The sequence below is a fragment of the Microcaecilia unicolor genome, chromosome 12, assembly GCF_901765095.1.
Source record: "Microcaecilia unicolor chromosome 12, aMicUni1.1, whole genome shotgun sequence".
In the NCBI taxonomy this organism is placed as follows: domain Eukaryota; kingdom Metazoa; phylum Chordata; class Amphibia; order Gymnophiona; family Siphonopidae; genus Microcaecilia; species Microcaecilia unicolor.
In genome coordinates, this window is record NC_044042.1 from 94,179,924 (window position 1) to 94,201,246 (window position 21,323).

The following is a 21,323-nucleotide window of genomic DNA, read 5'->3' on the forward strand; positions in this document are numbered from 1 at the left end:
GAGTCATTTAGTAGAAAATAGCTGCAAAATGCTGTACCATTGTTATCTCACTCCAGTTTATATATTTATTGCATTTGTATCCCACATTTTCTCACCTCTTTGCAGGCTCAATGTGGCTTACAATACATCATGAGTGGTGGAAATATGTTAGAAAATAGACATTTAGTGTTATAGAAGAATCTTGGACAACATGATAATGAAAAAACATAATAGTAGTATAACAAGAAGGATTTTGGGTAACATGATAATGATATAACGTGATAGTAGCATAGTAAGCAGATATTGTAAGACAGTTCTGGATGTATGTGGAGGAGCTGTGTATATTCACATTGGTTGATCTTTTTGGTATGCCTTGTTAAAGAGATGGGTCTTCAGTAGTTTGCGGAAGTTCGTTAGTTCACTTTCATAAAATATATCCAGCAGTCTGATGCCTGCTGGATGGCCTGTGGTGATAAAGGAATGTTTGTATATATCTGGTGGCTCTGTTTGGGGGTAATAAAATATTGGGACATGGTCTTTGACCTGATCTCAGAAATCCTGTGGATGCCCATACCAAAATCTATGGGATGTGCACTGCTTCACATTAAACCAAAGAAGCTTCCAGGAAAATTTGCTCTAGTGGCTTTACATATTGTGACCACTGAACGCTTACTGCTGGCAATGGTGTGGAAGCAGCCTTTTCACCTAGATCACAGGTTCTTGCTAAAGGGACCTGGGTATCGTCGTCGATAATACACTGAAACCTTCTGCTCAGTGTGCTGCTGCGGCTAGGAAAGCGAATAGAATGTTGGGTATTATTAGGAAAGGTATGGAAAACAGTTGTGAGGATGTTATAATGCCATTGCATCGCTCCATGGTGCGACCGCACCTTGAGTATTGTGTTCAATTCTGGTCGCCGCACCTCAAGAAAGATATAGTAGAATTTGAAAAGGTGCAGCGAAGGGCGACGAAAATGATAGCGGGGATGGGACGACTTCCCTATGAAGAAAGACTAAGAAGGCTAGGGCTTTTCAGCTTGGAGAAGAGACGGCTGAGGGGAGACATGATAGAGATATAAAATAATGAGTGGAGTGGAACAGGTGGATGTGAAGTGTCTGTTCAAAAATACTAGGACTAGGGGGCATGCGATGAAACTACAGTGTAGTAAATTTAAAACAAATCAGAGAAAAATTTTCTTCACCCAACGCGTAATTAAACTCTGGAATTCGTTGCCGCAGAATGTGGTGAAGACGGTTAGCTTGGCAGAGTTTAAAAAGGGGTTAGACAATTTCCTAAAGAACAAGTCCATAAACCGCTACTAAATGGACTTGGAAAAATCCACAATTCCAGAATAACATGTATAGAATGTTTGTACGTTTGGGAAGCTCGCCAGGGTGCCCTTGGCCTGGATTGGCCGCTGTCGTGGACAGGATGCTGGGCTTCGATGGACCCTTGGTCTTTTTCCCAGTGCGGCATTACTTATGTACTTATGTAAAGTGGACCATATGTGTCAGATGTCACGTCTTAGAGCTCCAAAGTGAAATAGACTGCAGTTCAGTCACTCCTGAGATATCTGTTAAAATGGCAAGAGCAGCAACATTCTTGAACAACGGAACTCCTGACATGTTTATATTGAAATCCTTTGGGGGGGTTTTGGGGGGAGGGGGGCAGCCTTAATAGTATGTTTTGCATTGTACTTGAGTGTTAAGGTATAACGATATAAACAGTGTATATATATATATATATATATATATATATATATATATATATATATATATAATACTAGAGAAAAAGGCCTGTTCTGTTAGCAATGAAACGGGCGCTAGCAAGGTTCCATGGCCCCCTCCCTACCTCTCTCCGTCCCTCTGTGTGTCGTCAGGCATGCCTCCCCATCAAGTTGGCATGCGGCACCCCTCCCCCTCCCTTCGAGTTCCATGTCCACCTACCTGCCTCCCTCTCTGTGCTCAGAGTTCCAGGGCACCCGTCCCCCCTCCTCCTCCTCCCCTTCGAGTTCAGAAACCCCTCCCCTAGACTTTGTTCTGTTCTCCTGTATCTCTCAAAACAACTTTAAACAGTTACAACAGAATGTCTTACCTAAGTGGGGCACAGACTCATCACTAACCTTTGCTCCTCATTTCTCCCAAGTTATGAAAATTGTACTTTTTTTCCTGTGCAGATTAAGTTCGATCTGCAGTTTGCTTGATTTTGACATGCTGTGCTCCTTGTTCTATGACCCCCTCCCCTTTGAGTTCCAGGACCCCCTCCCCCTGGCTAAGACCCTCCCGCCACCAACCCACCGTCGCCTACCTTTGCTGGCGGGGGACCCCCAACCCCCGCCAGCCGAGGTCATCTTCTTCATGCAAAAGGCTTCCACCTTCTGTTTTTGACGTCGACGTCAGACTCACAGAACAAAGGTCAAGCTCAGCAAGCCTTCGGTCTGTGAGTCTGACATCCTGCACATACAACGTGCAGGACGTCAGAAACAGACGGAGGAAACCTTTTGAAGGAAGAAGACGACCTTGGCTGGCGGGGGTTGGGGTCCCCCGCCAGCAAAGGTAGGCAACGGCGGGGTTGGCAGGGGGCGTCGGCAGAGGGGGGGTGCAAAGATGGTGGTGGCGGCAGGGGAGGATATCGCGCGAGGGGCGGGGCTGTAAGCGGCTGTATGAGTGGTGCTGAGTGAGGTTACAAACACTACAGGGCTTTAGGGCTTCAGTGGAACGGAGTGAACTTCACAATGTGGAGTTGCGAATTATGGGCAGGGCTATGAGTGGTGCTGAGACCCTACGAAACACTACAGAGGTGGGGGGGGCTTCAGGGGCACGGAATGCGCTTCAGAACGTTGGAGATGGGAATTATTTATATAGATTATATTATACGTGCTGACTTGTACCAGCACACACACACAAAGTGTAACTCAATGTGGACATTTCCAGTGGGCTATTTTAGCTATTATAATCATGCACTATTGTACATCCTAGAAAATGTCTAATTCTTCTGTAATTCACATTAAACCTCGATTGTCATCTGCAGAATATACGTTATTTTTGTATTTGTTGCATCAGTTTTTGTAAAAGTGAACATATGCACTTATGTGCCTTCACTGTATAGACACCCTGTTATAAAACTGCCTCCCAAGATAAACGATTACCCTAATCACAATACCATAGGTTATAAAATCCATCAGTACTCATCATGGGTCATGGATTTGACATGACACCTTTCTATGGGTACAACCAATTATCAATTCACAGATGTGAATAATGGGCATTGTACTAGGGTCACACACCCGATTTCCTGTGATCTTCAGCACTGCTTTTTGGCAGGACATTATGTGGTATATTTTCGTATACTTAGGTAGGACCTATGTAAGCACAAAAGGTTACACAGGTTGATTTGCTAAACCTGTATTAGTGTATCTTTCATGTCTTCTAAAGTAAGCATACACTTTCATAATGGGCATATATTTAGCTGCTTTTAAAACGTAAAGGAGAGGATGTTTTTTGGTGGGGGGGGGGGGGGGCCCAAAGCATGACTGGTAAAAGTTTCAAAAAAATACAAACAAATTAGGTATCTCACTAACATGCATACTTACATCATCATTCAACACATTTAGTCATATAAACTGATATTCAAATACAACAGCAGCTAACTTTGACAATCTGCTAGGTCTGGGAGAGCTAAAAAGCAAACATGTATTTTTACAGTTAGGTGCTCTCTTGAAAATTTACCCCATATGCAGAGAAATGTAGGAAGATAAATTGCAGCCATTATATCTGGTAACTTATGGAATAATTAGCAAATTAAGGGCCCTATTACTAAGGTGCACTTGTGTTTTACCACACCTACACGTAGCGTGCTAACCATGTAGTCACGTACATGGTAACGCGTGTTAAAAACGTTAAAGCGCCTATAACGCTGCTTAGTAAACAGGGTCCTAAATGTCCACATGTGAATTACTGTGTTATTTTCTGGCAATAATTTGCTACCACTCAGTAAGTGTACATTTAATTTTAACACAAATTCCATTCCTGAAGACTGCACAGTTGAGAGGGAGGTAGGAGAAAAAAAAACCACCCCAAAACTTACTTGGCATTTTCTCTGCACTTGTCTTTTTCCTCCAGTCTCTTCATGTCTCTGGCTGCTTGATCCTAAAAGAACAAAGCACCAACATTTCAGACACAGCTCAAAGAGTTAGCGAAGTCATCTGCAAAACTCAACACGCACAATAAGGCTAGAGCACTGATCAGCTGAACACAAGATATCCATGATCCTAATGTGCTGTGGTATAAAAAGAACTGGGCCACACAGCTCCTGAGGTTACCTCTGCTCTACCTGCTAATTGCAATATTCTGGTTTTAAACAGCTCTTTCTGGAGGCTTGAGTACATAAGAATAGCCATACTGGGTCAGACCAATGGTCCATGTAGCCCAGTATCCTGTTTCCAGCAGTGGCCAATCCAGGTCCACAAGTACCTGGCAGAAACCCAATTAGTAGCAATATTCCATGCAATACTCCTGGGCAAGCAGTGGCTTCCCCCATGTCCAACTCAATAAGACTATGGACTTTTCCTCCAGGAACTTGTCCAAACTTTTTTTTGTACCCAGATATGCTAACCACTGTTACCATATCCTCCTGCGTAGAGTTCCAGAGCTTAACTATTCTTTGAGTGAAAAAATATTTCTGCATATTTGTTTTAAAACTATTTCCATATAATTCTATTGAGCACTCCCTGGTTTTTGTACTTTTTGAAAGAGTGAACATCAATTCACTTCTACCTGTTCTACACCACTCAGGATTTTATACATTTCAGTCATATCCCCCCTCAGCCTTCTCTTTTCCAAGCTGAAGAACCTAACCTCTTTAGCCTTTCCACATATGGGAGGAGTTCCATCACCTTTATCATTTTAGTCGCTCTTCTTTGAACCTTTTCTACTTACGATATATCTCTTTTGAGATATGGCGACCAAATCTGAATGTAATACTCAAGGTGAGGTCACACCATGAAGCGATACAGAAGCAGAGTAATATATTTGGTTTTATTTAGCATCCCTTTCCTAATAATTCCAAGCATTGTTTGTTTTTGTTTAGCTGCACCCGCACAGTGGGTAGAAGATTTCAGCATATTGTCTACAATAACACCTACATTTCTTTCTTAAGTACTATAACTCCCTAAGGTGGGCCCTAGCATTAATTATGATTCAGATTATTCTTCCCAATGTGCATTAATTTGCATTTGTCTACATTAAATTTCATCAGCCATTTGGATGCCTATTCTTCCAGTTTCCTAAGGTCTTCTTGCAATTTTTCACAATGTGCATGTGTTTTGACAACTTTGCATAGTTTTGTGTTATTTGGGAAATGTAATCACCTCACTACTTGTTCTATTTTCCAGATCATAAATATGTTAAATAGCACCAGTCCCAGTACAGACCCTTGCGGCACTCCACTATTCATCCTCCTCCATTAAGAAAAATGGCCATTTAACCTTACCCTCAGTTTTCTGTCCAATGATCAATTCCTCATCCACAGAAAGAGATTGCCTCCTATCCTATGACTTTTTAACTTTCTCAGGAATCCCTTAGTAACCCAATTAGTAGCAACACTTATAGCAGGTATACTCTTGTGCTGTTTCTTAGAAACTCCTCCCCATGACTCCCTTACTATAGTATAGAGCAGTGATGGCGAACCTTTCAGAGACCGAGTGGCCAAACAGCAACCCAAATCTAATTATTTATCGCAAAGTGCCAACAGAGCAATTTAACTTGAATAACAGAACTTCAAAAGCATTTGGCATGCTTTGGAATAATGTGGTTTTTGCTGCTGCATGCATGCTGCACTCATTTTTGTGTGTTCAAGACTGAGTCTACAAAAAACAAAATAACATAAAAATAATATGAAAACTCCCAATACAAATCTATCCCTATACCACAAAATAGCTAACACTGATATTCTTACAGAACAAGCCTCCAGTGAACAACAAGTATATACTAGTATAGGAGAAAAACAACATGATTTTTTTTCATTATAATCATTTCTGTAAACCTGTTACAGCTCCAGTATACCCAGTGCAAAATAAGACAGCAGATGTAAATTCTCAAATTGGACATATTCCAAACACTAAAATGAAAATAAATTATTTTTTCTACCTTTGGTGACTGTTTTTCTATCCATATTGGTCCCAGTCTCTGACTTTTGCTGCTATCTGTTCTCTTAACTCCGTTTCCAGGGCTTCCTTTCCATTTATTTCTTTACTTTCCGCCTTTCTTCTTCAGTTCTTGCCCTCCATCCATAAGTAAAAGCTGGGTCCTCCTCTGTGGAATTGACTGGAGGAGGTATAATGTGGATCCAGCTTTTGCCTATTTTCTCCATCCACGAGCAAATTTTTCTCCTCCCTGCCCTCCCCTCCATCCACCCATGTCCAGCAACCCTCCTCTCCCCCCTGCCCCTCCCCTCCCAAGCCACCCTCCTCCCCTCCATCCACCCATGTCCAGCAACTCTCCTCTCCCCTCCAGCCACCCCTATGTCCAGCGATTCTCTTCTCTCCCCCTGCCCCCCCTCCAGCCACCCATACCAGTGACTGTCCTCTCCCCTGCCCCCCCTCCAGCCACCCATACCAGCGATTGTCCTCTCTCCCCCTGCCCCCCTCCAGCCACCCATACCCAGTGATTCTCCTCTCTCCCCTGCTCCTCCCAGCAGAAGTCTCATGAGGCTGCCGCTGCAAGTCTCGGCTGCCGTTTTTAAGAGCGATCCGGCAGCGGGGGGAGGGTCAGAGCAGGAAGGCAAGACTGGGGATCTTTCCTGCCTGCTCCAAAGAATCCCACTGGGACAGCCGGACAGTAAAAATGCACGCCAGCAGTTCTACTCTGGCTGAAGCGACGGCGCGTGTGCCAACAGAGAGGGCTCTGCGTGCTCTCTCTGGTACGTGTGCCATAGGTTCGCCATCACTGGTATAGAGGTTCCTTACTCACTGCAAGTTATAATGGTGCTACAGAAGACTTACTTCATTTCAAAAACCTATTGCATTACATATCACTTCAAATCCCAGTCTACTATCTCTATTTCTGTAACTACTAGGGGACCAGGACAACAATTTAATAATATTTGTAAACCAAGGTGCACTATGAAAATGAGATCTGAATAATTCAACATATCAAGTAAATTTCATTTATACTGTTCAAGACCATTTTCCAGAAGCCAACACTTCTGCAGTGAACACGCCCTGCGAGTCTTCCTTATTACAGGTACAAAATTTATTAGCAGGAATATAAAAGAGAGTACATTACACCGGAAAGACTGTGCAACATACCACAGAGTGAGCTATATGGACAGGAAATTGGATCCAAAAAAGGTGATCACACATAGATCCAAAGTCCACAACATTTTTTTATTATAAATCACACAAATCAAAACATGGCCTTGTCAGGTTATAAGTCTTCATCAGGGGTAAAAACAGAAATAAAACATAAATTAAAAAAATATATACATAAAATGCGACAATATAATAAAAAACTGAATAAAATTAAGCCAATCATGTAGATGCTATTAAATATGCCAATAAAATAAAAAAAATTTTATAATCTGAATTGAAACTCATACATAAAATACTGTGATGGATATGACAGGTCCAGAAGGCAGGACAGGGGTGTTAACCTCCGCAAGAACAAAGAGTCATCTAAACAGATAGGTGAGTACAACTCCCAGCTTCCCCAGGATAGCCCTAGAGAAGGAGAATTTGGGAGGAAGAGCAGGCAGGGAGGAGACTCTGGGGGGAGGAGTAAGAGGGGCAGGCATCTCCAGGGATATGGGAGGGACTACAACTCTCAGCTTCCCCAGGGCAGATCACCTGACTCCTCCAGAGAAAGTAGCCTACACTACGGCCCACAATCCCGAGTAGGACAGAAGACTCTTATTCGGGAGAAGATGGACTACAAAGCCCAAGTTCCCAAGGGTGGAAGGGCTGATCTTTCTAGGCCAGCTGAGGGTAATAATTATCAGCTGTAGGAGAATAGAGGGAAGGGGATTCAGATTGGATGGGAGCCCTTAGGAGGGATTGCAGAGGCCCCGAGAGAGAGAAAGAGAGAGAGAGGCTGAGCCAGAGACTATGGACACCTCTGCCCTGGCCAAGGTAAAAGGTAGGAATTCTAAACAGATGCTGGCAAATACCAATATCACTCTAACAAAATAACAGCCAAAAAAAAAAAAAGCACAGAGGAACAGCTGCAAGAGTCCAAACTTTACATCAGGCGTGGATGCTGTTCAAAAGCTAGTCTCCATAGCCTTTTCCCCATAGTTTTAAAGCTTGAAGTTTCTGCCACAGCTTAAAAATAAGGGTTTAAAAGAGGAATTGTGAGATACTGATAAACCGTTAGAATTTTAAAATAAAATAAAAAATAAAAAAAAACAACCAAACTTCATTAGCTAGTCTTCATAGGTTTAAAACAAATTTTCTGCCACATCAGTCTGAAATTCATTTAATTAGTTTCTAAGAAGCAAACCCTAAACAAATTGCAAATTACAACAGTCAAAACATCATTATATTCATCTGATATCCCTAGTGCCTTAAGATTTAAGATGCAGACAGTAGCCCAGCAACTAGACAGGTGCTATCCAGTCTTTTGCATTGAGTGCCAAAGGTATGATTATCTCCCATTTGGTGAGATGTCACATGTGTGTGCTCGATTTACAGAGCTCCTAGCTCTCAGAGAACGAGTCAGTTCTCTTGAGGCTAGAGTAGCAGACTTGGAGGAACTGAGGGAGACAGAGAGGTACATAGAGGAGGCTTACAGGGACATTGTAGAGAAGTCCCACCTTCAATCTGGCAGCCCCTGTGCTGCCTTGGAGGAGGGAGGTCCTCAAGAAGGAGAGCATCACCCTGGTGAAGTAGGAAGTACTCCTGTAGCCAGGACCTGCCCATCAGGGGATGTATTATCCTCTCGTACCGAGAATATGTCTCCAAGTTCTGGCCAGGAGGTGGCGGACCTCACACATCATCTAGACAGGATTTTAGATAGTGCTAGGGGGGAGCCGGCTGTCTTGGTACATGTGGGTACCAATGACATAGGAAAATGTGGGAGAGAGGTTCTCAAAGCGAAAATTTAGGCTCTTAGGTAGAAAGCTCAAATCCAGAACCTCTAGTGTAGCATTCTCTGAAGTGCTACCCATTCCACGCGCAGGGCCCAAGAGACAGGCAGAGCTCTGAACTCTCAATGCGTGGGGATAAGACGATGGAGCAGAGAGAAGGGTTTTAGATTTGTTAGGAACTGGACAACATTCTGGGGAAGGGGGAGCCTATTACGAAAGGATGGGCTCCACCTTAACCAGTGTGGGACCAGGCTACTGACATCGGCGTTTAAAAAGGAGAGCAGCTTTTAAACTAGAAACTGAGGGAAGGCCGACAGTCACTCAAAAGCGCATGGTTCGGAATAAGGTATCTTTCAAAGATATTACCAAAACAGGGAAGATAGGATATCCGGATATTGAGGTTGCAAAAGAGACCGTAGAAGATCAGGTGTCCTTAAATAAAAATCAGACAAAAGACTGCAATACAGTCAAGTACTTAGCATGATGTAAATAAAAACAAACATAGTTTGGAATATCTATATGCGAAAGCCAGAAGCCTAAGAAATAAGATGGGAGAATTAGAATATATTGCACTAAATGAAAAAATAGATATAATAGGAATCTCTGAGACCTGGTGGAAGGAGGATAACATTCTATTTGCTTTCTTAGCTGCAGCAGCACACTGAGCAGAAGGTTTCAACGTATCATCAACGATGACACCTAGATCCCTTTCTTGGTCAGTGACTCCTAACGTGGAACCTTGCATGACGTAGCTATAATTCAGGTTTCTCTTTCCCACATGCATCACTTTGCACTAGCTCACATTAAACGTCATCTGCCATTTAGACGCCCAGTCTTGAAAGGTCTTCTTGTAATTTTTCACAATCCACCCACGATTTAACGACTTTGAATAACTTTGTATCATCAGGAAATTTAATTACCTCACTAGTTACTCCCATCTCTAGGTCATTTATAATTATGTTAAAAAGCAGTGTTCCCAGCACAGACCCCTTGGGAACCCCACTAACTACCCTTCTCCATTGAGAATACTGACCATTTAACCCTACTCTCTGTTTTCTATCATTTAACCAGTTTTCAATCCACAATACAACACTATCTCCTATCCCATGACTTTCCAATTTCCTCTGGAGTTTTTCATGAGGTATTTTGTCAAATGCCTTTTGAAAATTCAAACACACAATATCAACTGACTCACCTTTATCCATATGTTTGTTCACCCCTTCAAAGAAATGTAGTAGATCAGTGAGGCAAGATTTCCCTTCACTAAATCCATAATGGCTTTGTCTTATTAATCCATGCTTATGTATATACTCCTCTGCAATTTTGCTCTTTATAATAGTCTCCTGCCATTTTGCCTGGCACTGACGTCAGGCTCACCGGTCTGTAATTTCCTGGATAACCTCTGGAACCTGTCAAGGATCGCATCACATTTAAAATTTGCTCCCTAGTACACAAAGAGGCATATTTTCAAAGCACTTTGGAGGCTAAGTTCCATAGGTTTCTATGGAACTTTGGGAGGCTAAGTGCTTTGAAAATGAGCCTCAAAGTTCTCTATGGTGAAGTCCCTGACTACATGATGACCTAATTAGCCTGCTACCGAGGAATGTATTAAGACTATCCGTTCACACCTTAACCTTCATTATCCAACCTGCAAAGGGCTTAAGTATAAATCCACATATGCTTCATCCTTCTCCAGCTGACAATTATGGAATTCCTTGCCAAAAGCTATAAAAACCATTCACAACCATCTAAATTTCAGAAAATCTCTAAAGACTTTGTTATTTGGAAAGCTTACCCAAGGACTCAACATGTGTCTCCACTACTTGATTCATACAATATAATGACAATTTTGGACACATCCACCCTTCCCTTCTCTCCCCTGATCTTTCGTTTCTTCCCCATCCTCTACTGTATTTCTTGTGTAGGTTTCATGATGTATTAGCTTAATTTACGGCATTGGCGTCCGCCTTTGCAGTGTGATGTAAGCCACATTGGGCCTGACACAGTTGGGATAATGTGGCGTATAAATGAGATATAAATAAATAGCCCCTCCAATCTTCCAGTACCATGCTTGATTTTTAAAGATAAATTACATATTACTATCAATACTCTGGGATGTCCAATCCTGGTGATTTAGAACTCTTCAATTTGTCAAATTGCCCCATTACATCTTCCAGGTTTACAGAGATTTGATTTAGTTTCTCTGACTCATCAGCACTGAATACCATTTCTGGTACCGGTATCTCTCAAACAGCAGGGGGTGGGGGTTAGCTGATGAAGCTAGAAATGATTTTTGGAACTTATCAGTTTTAATTTTTATTAGGATTCTGCTTCTGAAGTTCTATCCACAGTAACAGTGGTGGCATCTTGTTTTTTGAGCAAGATCCTAATGCAGTTTTGCGCTTGTATTTTCATAAGTACATAAGTAATGCCACACTGGAAAGACCAAGGGTCCATGGAGCCCAGCATCCTGTCATAACTTTCAATAAGTGTCAGAAAGTATGGATTTATACAGATGTGATTAATCTATACAACAAGAAAGAAAGAAAGATTTTTTCACTATAAGACAAGAGGCTAAAGAATTAGGAGGCCTCCTTACTATACCATACTTGCTTGATTCAATATTTGAGGATCAGGTAGGTCTTCTTTATACTACAGCAGCTGAGGGTTTTGCTGGACGAAGATTATCTCAGCAAGCTCCAGCCAGATTGACAAAAATGTAAATTAGATGGATAGCTTTACGTTTCACGCTATGCCCTTTCTTTTGTTTTTCTCTTACTTTCTTCTTTGAACTCCCTTTTATTCATTATCCTCCCCCTTAATACTGTGGTTTAAAGTCGAACAAAATAAGTTAATATTATTTTATTGCTATTTGTTGAATTTTGTTTCCTGTTCTACTTTTTTCAAAAATGTTACCTTGTGTATTATTTTCTGAAATTGAATAAATGTAAAAAAAAAAAAAAATCTGCTCAGATTGACCACCATGTTCCCTTCCTCAGCTTCCTGGGTAGTTGGCATGACTCGAAGATTTAAAGGCCCCTTTTATAAATGGAGCAGTAGATAGTGCAAGCTATTTGTTAGTTAAGCACCAGGGAATTCAGAGGCATCAAGGTGTTACATTTGATAGCTTGTATTCACTTTCCACTCACCACAAAAAGAATTTTAAGAGACATTTCTGTTTCCAACTAGAATTAGTAATCCCTGCAACAAAGGCCTTAGTTAGCTTTTGGAGGATTTTCCTTGAGGGGTCAGCAGCTCTATAGAACTTGCCTCCACTTCAGCCATGAATGCCTCCAGTGGATCTTCTTCACTGTCAGAATCAGTCATTTTCATATTAAATTGCTTCCGAGTAGGAGAGTTCTCAGCAGGGATATATGGCAGATCAATGTTACTGAATCTTCCTCTTCATCCTCAAAGTATCTAAATCCAAAATACAAGAGGACAGATAGGTACAAAAAATATACAGTGAGGTTAACATAACAGAAACCCTTATGTTTCAATCTTATTATTCTGAGAATCTAAATCTGAACCACCATCTTCCCTATCCACTATTCCAATACCCCACAGAAACACAGACTAAACGGTAGAGGGAGAACATAGGCTCATCTATGTGGTCTAATTTCAGTGTCCGGAGTCATTTTTCCTCATGCTCTACTTGAGAAGCCCTTTCACTAAACCGCATTTAGTACACTTAATGTAGGAAAAAAAAAAAGCTTCCCCCAAAATGCTTTAACACATTTTGCTGTAATTTTTCCCTTAGCGTGCACTAACTGCGCAGTATTTTTTTTTTAATTCATTTTGGAGGGAATGTGTCGGGGACAGACAATGGCTGTGAAAGCACTATCAGGCAGTACACTCACCTTAGTGCTTGCTAACTGAATAATGCAGGGTTAATGCAGGAGCCTTCAGTGCCTCAAAGAGGAGGCAGTTAAAGTGCTCCTGTGTTATTTGCAGTTGCTATGCACTAATGTCATTAGCACACGATCTGCAAATTAAAAAAAAAAAAATTCAAAACGTATCTTATTGTATAGATAGATGTGCTAGAAATGGGCTTAGTGTGCAGGGAAGTCCCGTTTTAGCATGCACTAAGCCCATTTCTTAGCGCATCTTAGTAAAAAGGGTCACTTATGTAAGCCACAGTTTATTCCTGGAGAAAATCTGAATGATTTTGAAGCCCAGATAAATGGAAGAAAAGAAAGGAGCTGGGTTGATTATGAATGCACACACTAAATATTAACTATGGAAAAATAAATCAAATAGCATAACTTACGCATTCTCCTCATCAAAGTTTGCTCGCTTTGATCCAATTTTGTAGAATGAGGGCAGCTGTGGGGGGCCTAATTTCCCAAATCCACTGGCTGAACTTGAACCAAAAGAACTATGAGATGGCTGAGAAATCTTTGGATCCTCCTTCTTCCCTGTTGAAATTGCAAACCCACCGAAACCAAATCCCCTCTTGGTACCTGGTCCACCTTTGTTCCAGTTCATGGTGACTGATTAACCTGCCAAGATAAAGAGATAGCGTGAACTAAATATGTAGACCGAAAATTCTCCTGGAGGGCTCTACTTGATCTAAACATAATACAGCTGAAAATTAAACAATCCCTGGACTCTGGATTTCTATACAACTTTGTCAATTACATGAATTTATTTATGTTTAAATCTTTTTTATTAGTAAACAACATATGGAAAGTATACATTGCATAATTTCTTCCAGTTCCACTATTGTTCACATTGAGCCATACTTTGTTAAACAATGGTTTTAATTTTCACCCCCCCCTTCCCTTAACTTCCTCCCTCCCACCCATCCGTATCCTCCCTCTCCCCTCCCTACTCCTTCATCCTCCTGTTTTCAAAAACCTTACTATCAGGGGTTTAATATATGGCTTCTCGCTGCTGGTGTCATGGTAGTCCAAAACGGGCTCCAACGTTGTTGGAATTGTGTTCCTTCTGTAGAGTCAAGATCCCTTATAGCCATGCGTTCCATGCGCATCATATGTATCATGCGTGTCCTCCACTGCTGCACCATGGGAGGTTGATGGGATATCCACTCCGACAGTATTGTCTGTTTACCTGCAAGTGTGGCTCGCATCACAAATGCTGTATATCCTCGTTTAGGTCTTTTTCCCAATTTTGGGTGTCCAAATAATAAGTGAGCATCATAGTGCCATGTTTGTCCCCACATATTGGTCACCTGGATCACAATCTGCTGCCAAAAGCTTTGCGTATGTTTACAGTGCCAGAGCATGTGTCCCGTTGTAGCTCCCGGGGCTCCACATTTTGGGCACTCGCCCCAAGGTGACAGTCCCATGTGGAATGCCCTTCTCGGTGGAACATGCAATCGCAGAGCCACCTTATATTGTAGTTCCCAGTGTGCAGAGCGTTTGTAGTCTTCCGAATCTGCAATATATGGGTTTGTAACACCTGTGCAGTTATTGTAGTTTGTAAGTCCAGAGTCCAGGTACGTGCTAATTTGACATAGTCCAGTTCCAAAGCCGTGTCTCGTATGTGTCTATGATGATATGCCATGGGTACTTTTTGTTGGGATTCCAGAGAATAAGCTGAGGAAATTTCTTCCTGTACATCTTCTGTTAATGATGTCCATGGTAGGGATGACACATAATGTCGCAACTGTCTGTAATAAAATTCATCACTGGCAGGCAAGCCATATTTGTTTTGCAACTCATTAAATGGTTTAAGTCTGCCCTCTGTAGTCACCACCTGAAGGAGATATACCATACCTTTCCTTTCCCATCTTTTAAATACAGAGTACATTTGTCCAGGTACAAAGGAATAATTTGTTACAGATAGGCAAATATGGTGTCACCCTAGGTGAGAAATGGTGAAGGCGACACACCCATTCCCAGACAGCCCTGGCAGCTGTCATTATCCCAGAATGCTTCAGGGGATATGGAACCTCCGCTCCAGTACCATGCAGATAGTTACCAAAATGTATCCCCGGGGACACACCCAGTTTCAGGGTTGTATTAGTATAATCGCTGGTATGCCTGAACCAATCATTTATATGTCTCATGCCACTAGCTATACTCAAAAAGCGAATGTTCAGTAGTCCCAGCCCCCCATATTCCACCGGGATGGTCAATGTAGAGATCGGCAGTCGTGCTTTCTTTCCCCGCCAGAGGAATCGCTGTGTGTGGCGGTGTAATGTGCGTTCATCTTTTTTTTCAAGTATAAAGGTAAAGTTTGGAATATATATGTCCATCTTGGGGCAATAACCATATTAAAGAGTGCAATCTTACCCAATAGGGACACTGGAAGAGCGCCCCAAGCCCGCAAAGTCTGTATAGTCTCTGTGAGTAAGTTATTTACATTAAGATCGTATAACTGGGAAAGATCTGCCGGTATATGCACTCCTAAATATTTAATAGAATTCATTTCCCAGGTAAGAGGAAATTCATCAGTCCATCCCTTGTGCGGGCATTTTACTATTTCAAGGGCTGCCGTCTTGGTCAAGTTTAATTTGAATCCTGAGATTTGTCCAAAACGTTCTATCTCCTGTATTAACAGGGCCATGGATCTAGGAGGGTCTGTTATGGTCATCATTAGATCATCTGCGAAAGCTAGTACCTTTATATTTTGGCCTGCTATTTGCACTCCCGAAATAGTTGCCTGATTTCTCAATATATGTAGAAGTGGTTCCAATGATATCACAAAAAGGGCAGGAGATAGAGGGCACCCCTGTCTAGTTCCCCTCATTATTTTGAATTCAGTCTCTTTTATACCATTGACAAGAATGCTCGCTCCAGGCCCACAATATAGTGTTTCAATTGCCTGCATGAACCAGCCCTCAATCCCCATCGTCCTCATAGTCTGGAAGAGATACTCCCATCCCACCCTGTCGAAGGCCTTTTCTGCGTCTGCACTCATTATTACCGATGGGATTTCCTGCCCCTGACATGACGCTATAGCTAATAATAACCGACGAACATTATGTGTTGCTTGTCTATTTCTAACAAATCCAACTTGTTCGGGGCTTATTAATTTAGGGAGGCATTTTGCCATACGGTCTGCCAACATTCCTGCCAATAATTTGGTATCAACGTTTATTAGGGAGATTGGGCGAAAGTCTTCTGCTTTATTCAGCGACTTTCTCGGTTTAGGAATTAATGTAATTAAAGCTGTGTTAGCATATTTGGGAAATGTTCCTGCGGAAATCACCTCTTCGTAATACTCCAACAGTGTCTTTTGGGCTTCTAGGGGTAGGGGTCTTATAAAATTCCCCAGTGTATCCGTCTGGCCCTGGTGCCGATCGGTTCTTTAATTTTTTTATGGCCTGTTGGAGTTCCATTAGGGTTAGTGGAGCATTAAGTATAGCTAGGTCTTCCGGTGTTATAGTTGGCAGACCCGCCTGAATTAAGTAGTCTTGTATCAATTGCTTATTTACTAGGTTCTCCGCTGAGTACAGTTGTGTAAAATGTTTAGTGAAGATTCTCCCAATTTCGCTTTGTGTAACTTTAAGTTTACCGTGTTCATCCCTCAGGGTCGCCACCGTCCGGGAACCCCCCCAATGCTTTATTACTTTACTCAGTAAACGTCCCGTTTTGTTCCCAAATCGGTGTAATTTATATTTATAATACACTGCGGACCTTTGTTCTTTTTCATGGAGCAGAGTGTTGAGAGTGACCTGTATGGTCTTTAAATGTTCCAATGTGACCTGAGTGGGTCTTGAAATATGTATGCGTTTAGCCTTGGAAAGTTGTTTTTCCAATTGTAGTATTGTCGCCGCTCGGCGTTTTTTTTGGGTACTACAATAAGCAATAATGTTCCCTCTAAGAACCGCCTTTAATGCGGACCAAAATAAGATTGGATCTGTCCCTGCATGTTCTTTATTGTGAAATGCATAATCTCCCCATTTATCCAATAGGTATTTTTGGAATTGAGGATCCCCATCCAGGTATGCCGGGTATCTCCACCCTACCCCTCTCACCCTGTCGCCCGGTAATTCTAAATCCAGCCATACCGGTGTATGGTCAGAGATCTCCTCCGGTCCTATGATTGCCCCCCTCACCTGGTGGAACATGGTACGGCCTAGAAAAATATAGTCCAATCTCGATTGTGTGCCATGCGCCCTTGATCTATGTGTATAATCATGTTCCCCAGGGTGTATTGTTCTCCACACATCCACCAGGTCTAAGGTCTTTAGAAACATTTGTAATTCTCCTGCCCGTTGTCCTGAGTAGTGTGCCGACTGCGGGTTAGTGGTATCCTCTCTTGGGTTTAGAACTAAGTTAAAGTCCCTGAGTACTAAAATCTTACCCTGTTGGTATTGGAGACATTTACTTCCCAGCGTCCGGTAAAATTCTTTGTCATATTCGTTAGGCCCATATACCCCGATCAGGTAGAATTCAAACCCTTGTAACCATATTCGCAGCACTATATAACGACCCTGTTTCCCTTTTTCCACCACTGTGACTTTACAGGCCAACCCTTTACGAATTAAGACTGCAATTCCTCCCTTTCGCCCTTGAGCATTTACCGCATAACATTCACCAACCCATAATCTTTGTAATTTAGAATGTTCTGTATCATTTAGTCGTGTTTCCTGTATGCAGGCTATATGTCTGCCCGATGTCGCCTGAGGGCTGTAAGTATTTTGTTCCGTTTTACAGGGGATGTTATGCCCCCTACATTCCATGTTATAACTCTGAGTGGCATAATTGTATGAGTGCACATATATCCTTACGCTTATAATCCATAAGAGCTGTGCCCACGAGGGACCCTGCATATGTCCTGGTCAACAAATTCCCATTATTTACCATTACAACAATGTCTCTGGAGGGATCCAACTTTTGTTCCCCATTTACCATATTTGGAGTAGGTTCTACTTTCCCTGTCCCCCCCTCCCCCCACCTTCCCAACCACACATGTAACCTTTGTACAGCCGCCTGGATATTCCAGGTGGATGTCCTGTGACTTCGGTGATCACCTGAAGCTCCCAATTCCCCAAAATTTTAAACAGTAAAGCGAATGCTACATACCTGTAGAAGGTATTCTCTGAGGACAGCAGGCTGATTGTTCTCACTGATGGGTGACGTCCTTGGCAGCCCCTCCAATCGGAATCTTCCTAGCAAAGTCCTTTGCAAGCTCTCGCGCGCCCGCGCGCACCGCGCATGCGCGGCCGTCTTCCCGCCCGAAACCGGCTCGAGCCGGCCAGTCCAGTATGTAGCAAGACAATACACTTCAAGGGAAGACACAACTCCAAAGGGGAGGCGGGCGGGTTTGTGAGAACAATCAGCCTGCTGTCCTCGGAGAATACCTTCTACAGGTATGTAGCATTCGCTTTCTCCGAGGACAAGCAGGCTGCTTGTTCTCACTGATGGGGTATCCCTAGCCCCCAGGCTCACTCAAAACAACAACCAAGGTCAATTGGGCCTCGCAACGGCGAGGACATAACTGAGATTGACCTAAAAAATTTACCAACTAACTGAGAGTGCAGCCTGGAACAGAACAAACAGGGCCCTCGGGGGGTGGAGTTGGATCCTAAAGCCCAAACAGGTTCTGAAGAACTGACTGCCCGAACCGACTGTCGCGTCGGGTATCCTGCTGCAGGCAGTAATGCGATGTGAATGTGTGGACAGATGACCACGTCGCAGCTTTGCAAATTTCTTCAATGGAGGCTGACTTCAAGTGGGCTACCGACGCAGCCATGGCTCTAACATTATGAGCCGTGACATGACCCTCAAGAGCCAGCCCCGCCTGGGCGTAAGTGAAGGAAATGCAATCTGCTAGCCAATTGGATATGGTGCGTTTCCCTACAGCCACTCCCCTCCTATTGGGATCAAAAGAAACAAACAATTGGGCGGACTGTCTGTCGGGCTGTGTCCGCTCCAGGTAGAAGGCCAATGCTCTCTTGCAGTCCAATGTGTGCAGCTGACGTTCAGCAGGGCAGGAATGAGGACGGGGAAAGAATGTTGGCAAGACAATTGACTGGTTCAGATGGAACTCCGACACGACCTTTGGCAAGAACTTAGGGTGAGTGCGGAGGACTACTCTGTTATGATGAAATTTGGTGTAAGGGGCCTGGGCTACCAGGGCCTGAAGCTCACTGACCCTACGAGCTGAAGTAACTGCCACCAAGAAATGACCTTCCAGGTCAAGTACTTCAGATGGCAGGAATTCAGTGGCTCAAAAGGAGATTTCATCAGCTGGGTGAGAACGACATTGAGATCCCATGACACTGTAGGAGGCTTGACAGGGGGCTTTGACAAAAGCAAACCTCTCATGAAGCGAACAACTAAAGGCTGTCCTGAGATCGGCTTACCTTCCACATGGTAATGGTATGCACTGATTGCGCTAAGGTGAACCCTTACAGAGTTGGTCTTGAGACCAGACTCAGACAAGTGCAGAAGGTATTCAAGCAGGGTCTGTGTAGGACAAGAGCGAGGAGCTAGGGCCTTGCTGTCACACCAGACGGCAAAGCTCCTCCACAGAAAGAAGTAACTCCTCTTGGTGGAATCTTTCCTGGAAGCAAGCAAGACGCGGGAGACACCCTCTGACAGACCCAAAGAGGCAAAGTCTACGCTCTCAACATCCAGGCCGTGAGAGCCAGGGACCGGAGGCTGGGATGCAGAAGAGCCCCTTCGTTCTGCGTGATGAGGGTCGGAAAACACTCCAATCTCCACGGTTCTTCGGAGGATAACTCCAGAAGAAGAGGGAACCAGATCTGACGCGGCCAAAAAGGAGCAATCAGAATCATGGTGCCTCGGTCTTGCTTGAGTTTCAACAAAGTCTTTCCCACCAGAGGAATGGGAGGATAAGCATACAGCAGGCCCTCCCCCCAATCCAGGAGGAAGGCATCCGATGCTAGTCTGCCGGGGGCCTGAAGCCTGGAACAGAACTGAGGGACTTTGTGGTTCACTCGAGATGCGAAGAGATCCACCAAGGGGGTGCCCCACGCTTGGAAGATCTGGCGCACCACTCTGGAGTTGAGCGACCACTCGTGAGGTTGCATAATCCGGCTCAGTCTGTCGGCCAGACCGTTGTTTACGCCTGCCAGATATGTGGCTTGGAGAACCATGCCGAGACGGCGAGCCCAAAGCCACATGCTGACGGCTTCCTGACACAGGGGGCGAGATCCGGTGCCCCCCTGCTTGTTGACATAGTACATGGCAACCTGGTTGTCTGTCTGAATTTGGATAATTTGATGGGACAGCCGATCTCTGAAAGCCTTCAGAGCGTTCCAGATCGCTCGCAACTCCAGGAGATTGATCTGTAGACCGCGTTCCTGGAGGGACCAGCTTCCTTGGGTGTGAAGCCCATCGACATGAGCTCCCCATCCCAGAAGAGACGCATCCGTTGTCAGCACTTTTTGTGGCTGAGGAATTTGGAAAGGACGTCCCAGAGTCAAATTGGACCAGATTGTCCACCAATACAGGGATTCGAGAAAACTCGTGGACAGGTGGATCACGTCTTCTAGACCCCCAGCAGCCTGATACCACTGGGAGGCTAGGGTCCATTGAGCAGATCTCATGTGAAGACGGGCCATGGGAGTCACATGAACTGTGGAGGCCATGTGGCCTAGCAATCTCAACATCTGCCGAGCTGTGATCTGCTGGGACGCTCGCACCCGCGAGACGAGGGACAACAAGTTGTTGGCCCTTGTCTCTGGGAGATAGGCGCGAGCCGTCCGAGAATCCAGCAGGGCTCCTATGAATTCGAGTTTCTGCACTGGGAGAAGATGGGACTTTGGGTAATTTATTACAAACCCCAGTAGCTCCAGGAGGCGAATAGTCATCTGCATGGACTGCAGGGCTCCTGCCTCGGACGTGTTCTTCACCAGCCAATCGTCGAGATATGGGAACACGTGCACTCCCAGCCTGCGAAGTGCCGCTGCTACCACAGCTAGGCACTTTGTGAATACTCTGGGCGCAGAGGCGAGCCCAAAGGGTAGCACACAGTACTGGAAGTGGCGGGTGCCCAACTGAAATCGCAGATACTGTCTGTGAGCTGGCAGTATCGGGATGTGTGTGTAGGCATCCTTCAAGTCCAGAGAGCATAGCCAATCGTTTTGCTGAATCATGGGGAGAAGGGTGCCCAGGGAAAGCATCCTGAACTTTTCTTTTACGAGATATTTGTTCAGGGCCCTTAGGTCTAGGATGGGACGCATCCCCCCTGTTTTCTTTTCCACAAGGAAGTACCTGGAATAGAATCCCAGCCCTTCTTGCCCGGATGGCACGGGCTCGACCGCATTGGCGCTGAGAAGGGCGGAGAGTTCCTCTGCAAGTACCTGCTTGTGCTGGAAG

The 21,323-nt window shown here is 43.9% G+C and overlaps 1 protein-coding gene across 1 annotated transcript in view; it reads right to left on the reverse strand.

The window, feature by feature from the left end:
* The window catches only part of LOC115482026 (ATP-dependent RNA helicase DDX42-like), a 172,022-nt gene that overhangs the window by 115,312 nt on the left and 35,387 nt on the right, over window positions 1-21,323 (reverse strand). The window contains 4 exon segments of the mRNA XM_030221570.1: window positions 4,066-4,127; window positions 12,331-12,455; window positions 12,458-12,480; window positions 13,331-13,562. Coding sequence (XP_030077430.1) covers window positions 4,066-4,127; window positions 12,331-12,455; window positions 12,458-12,480; window positions 13,331-13,548 — 428 coding nt within the window. The 5' untranslated portion in view covers window positions 13,549-13,562.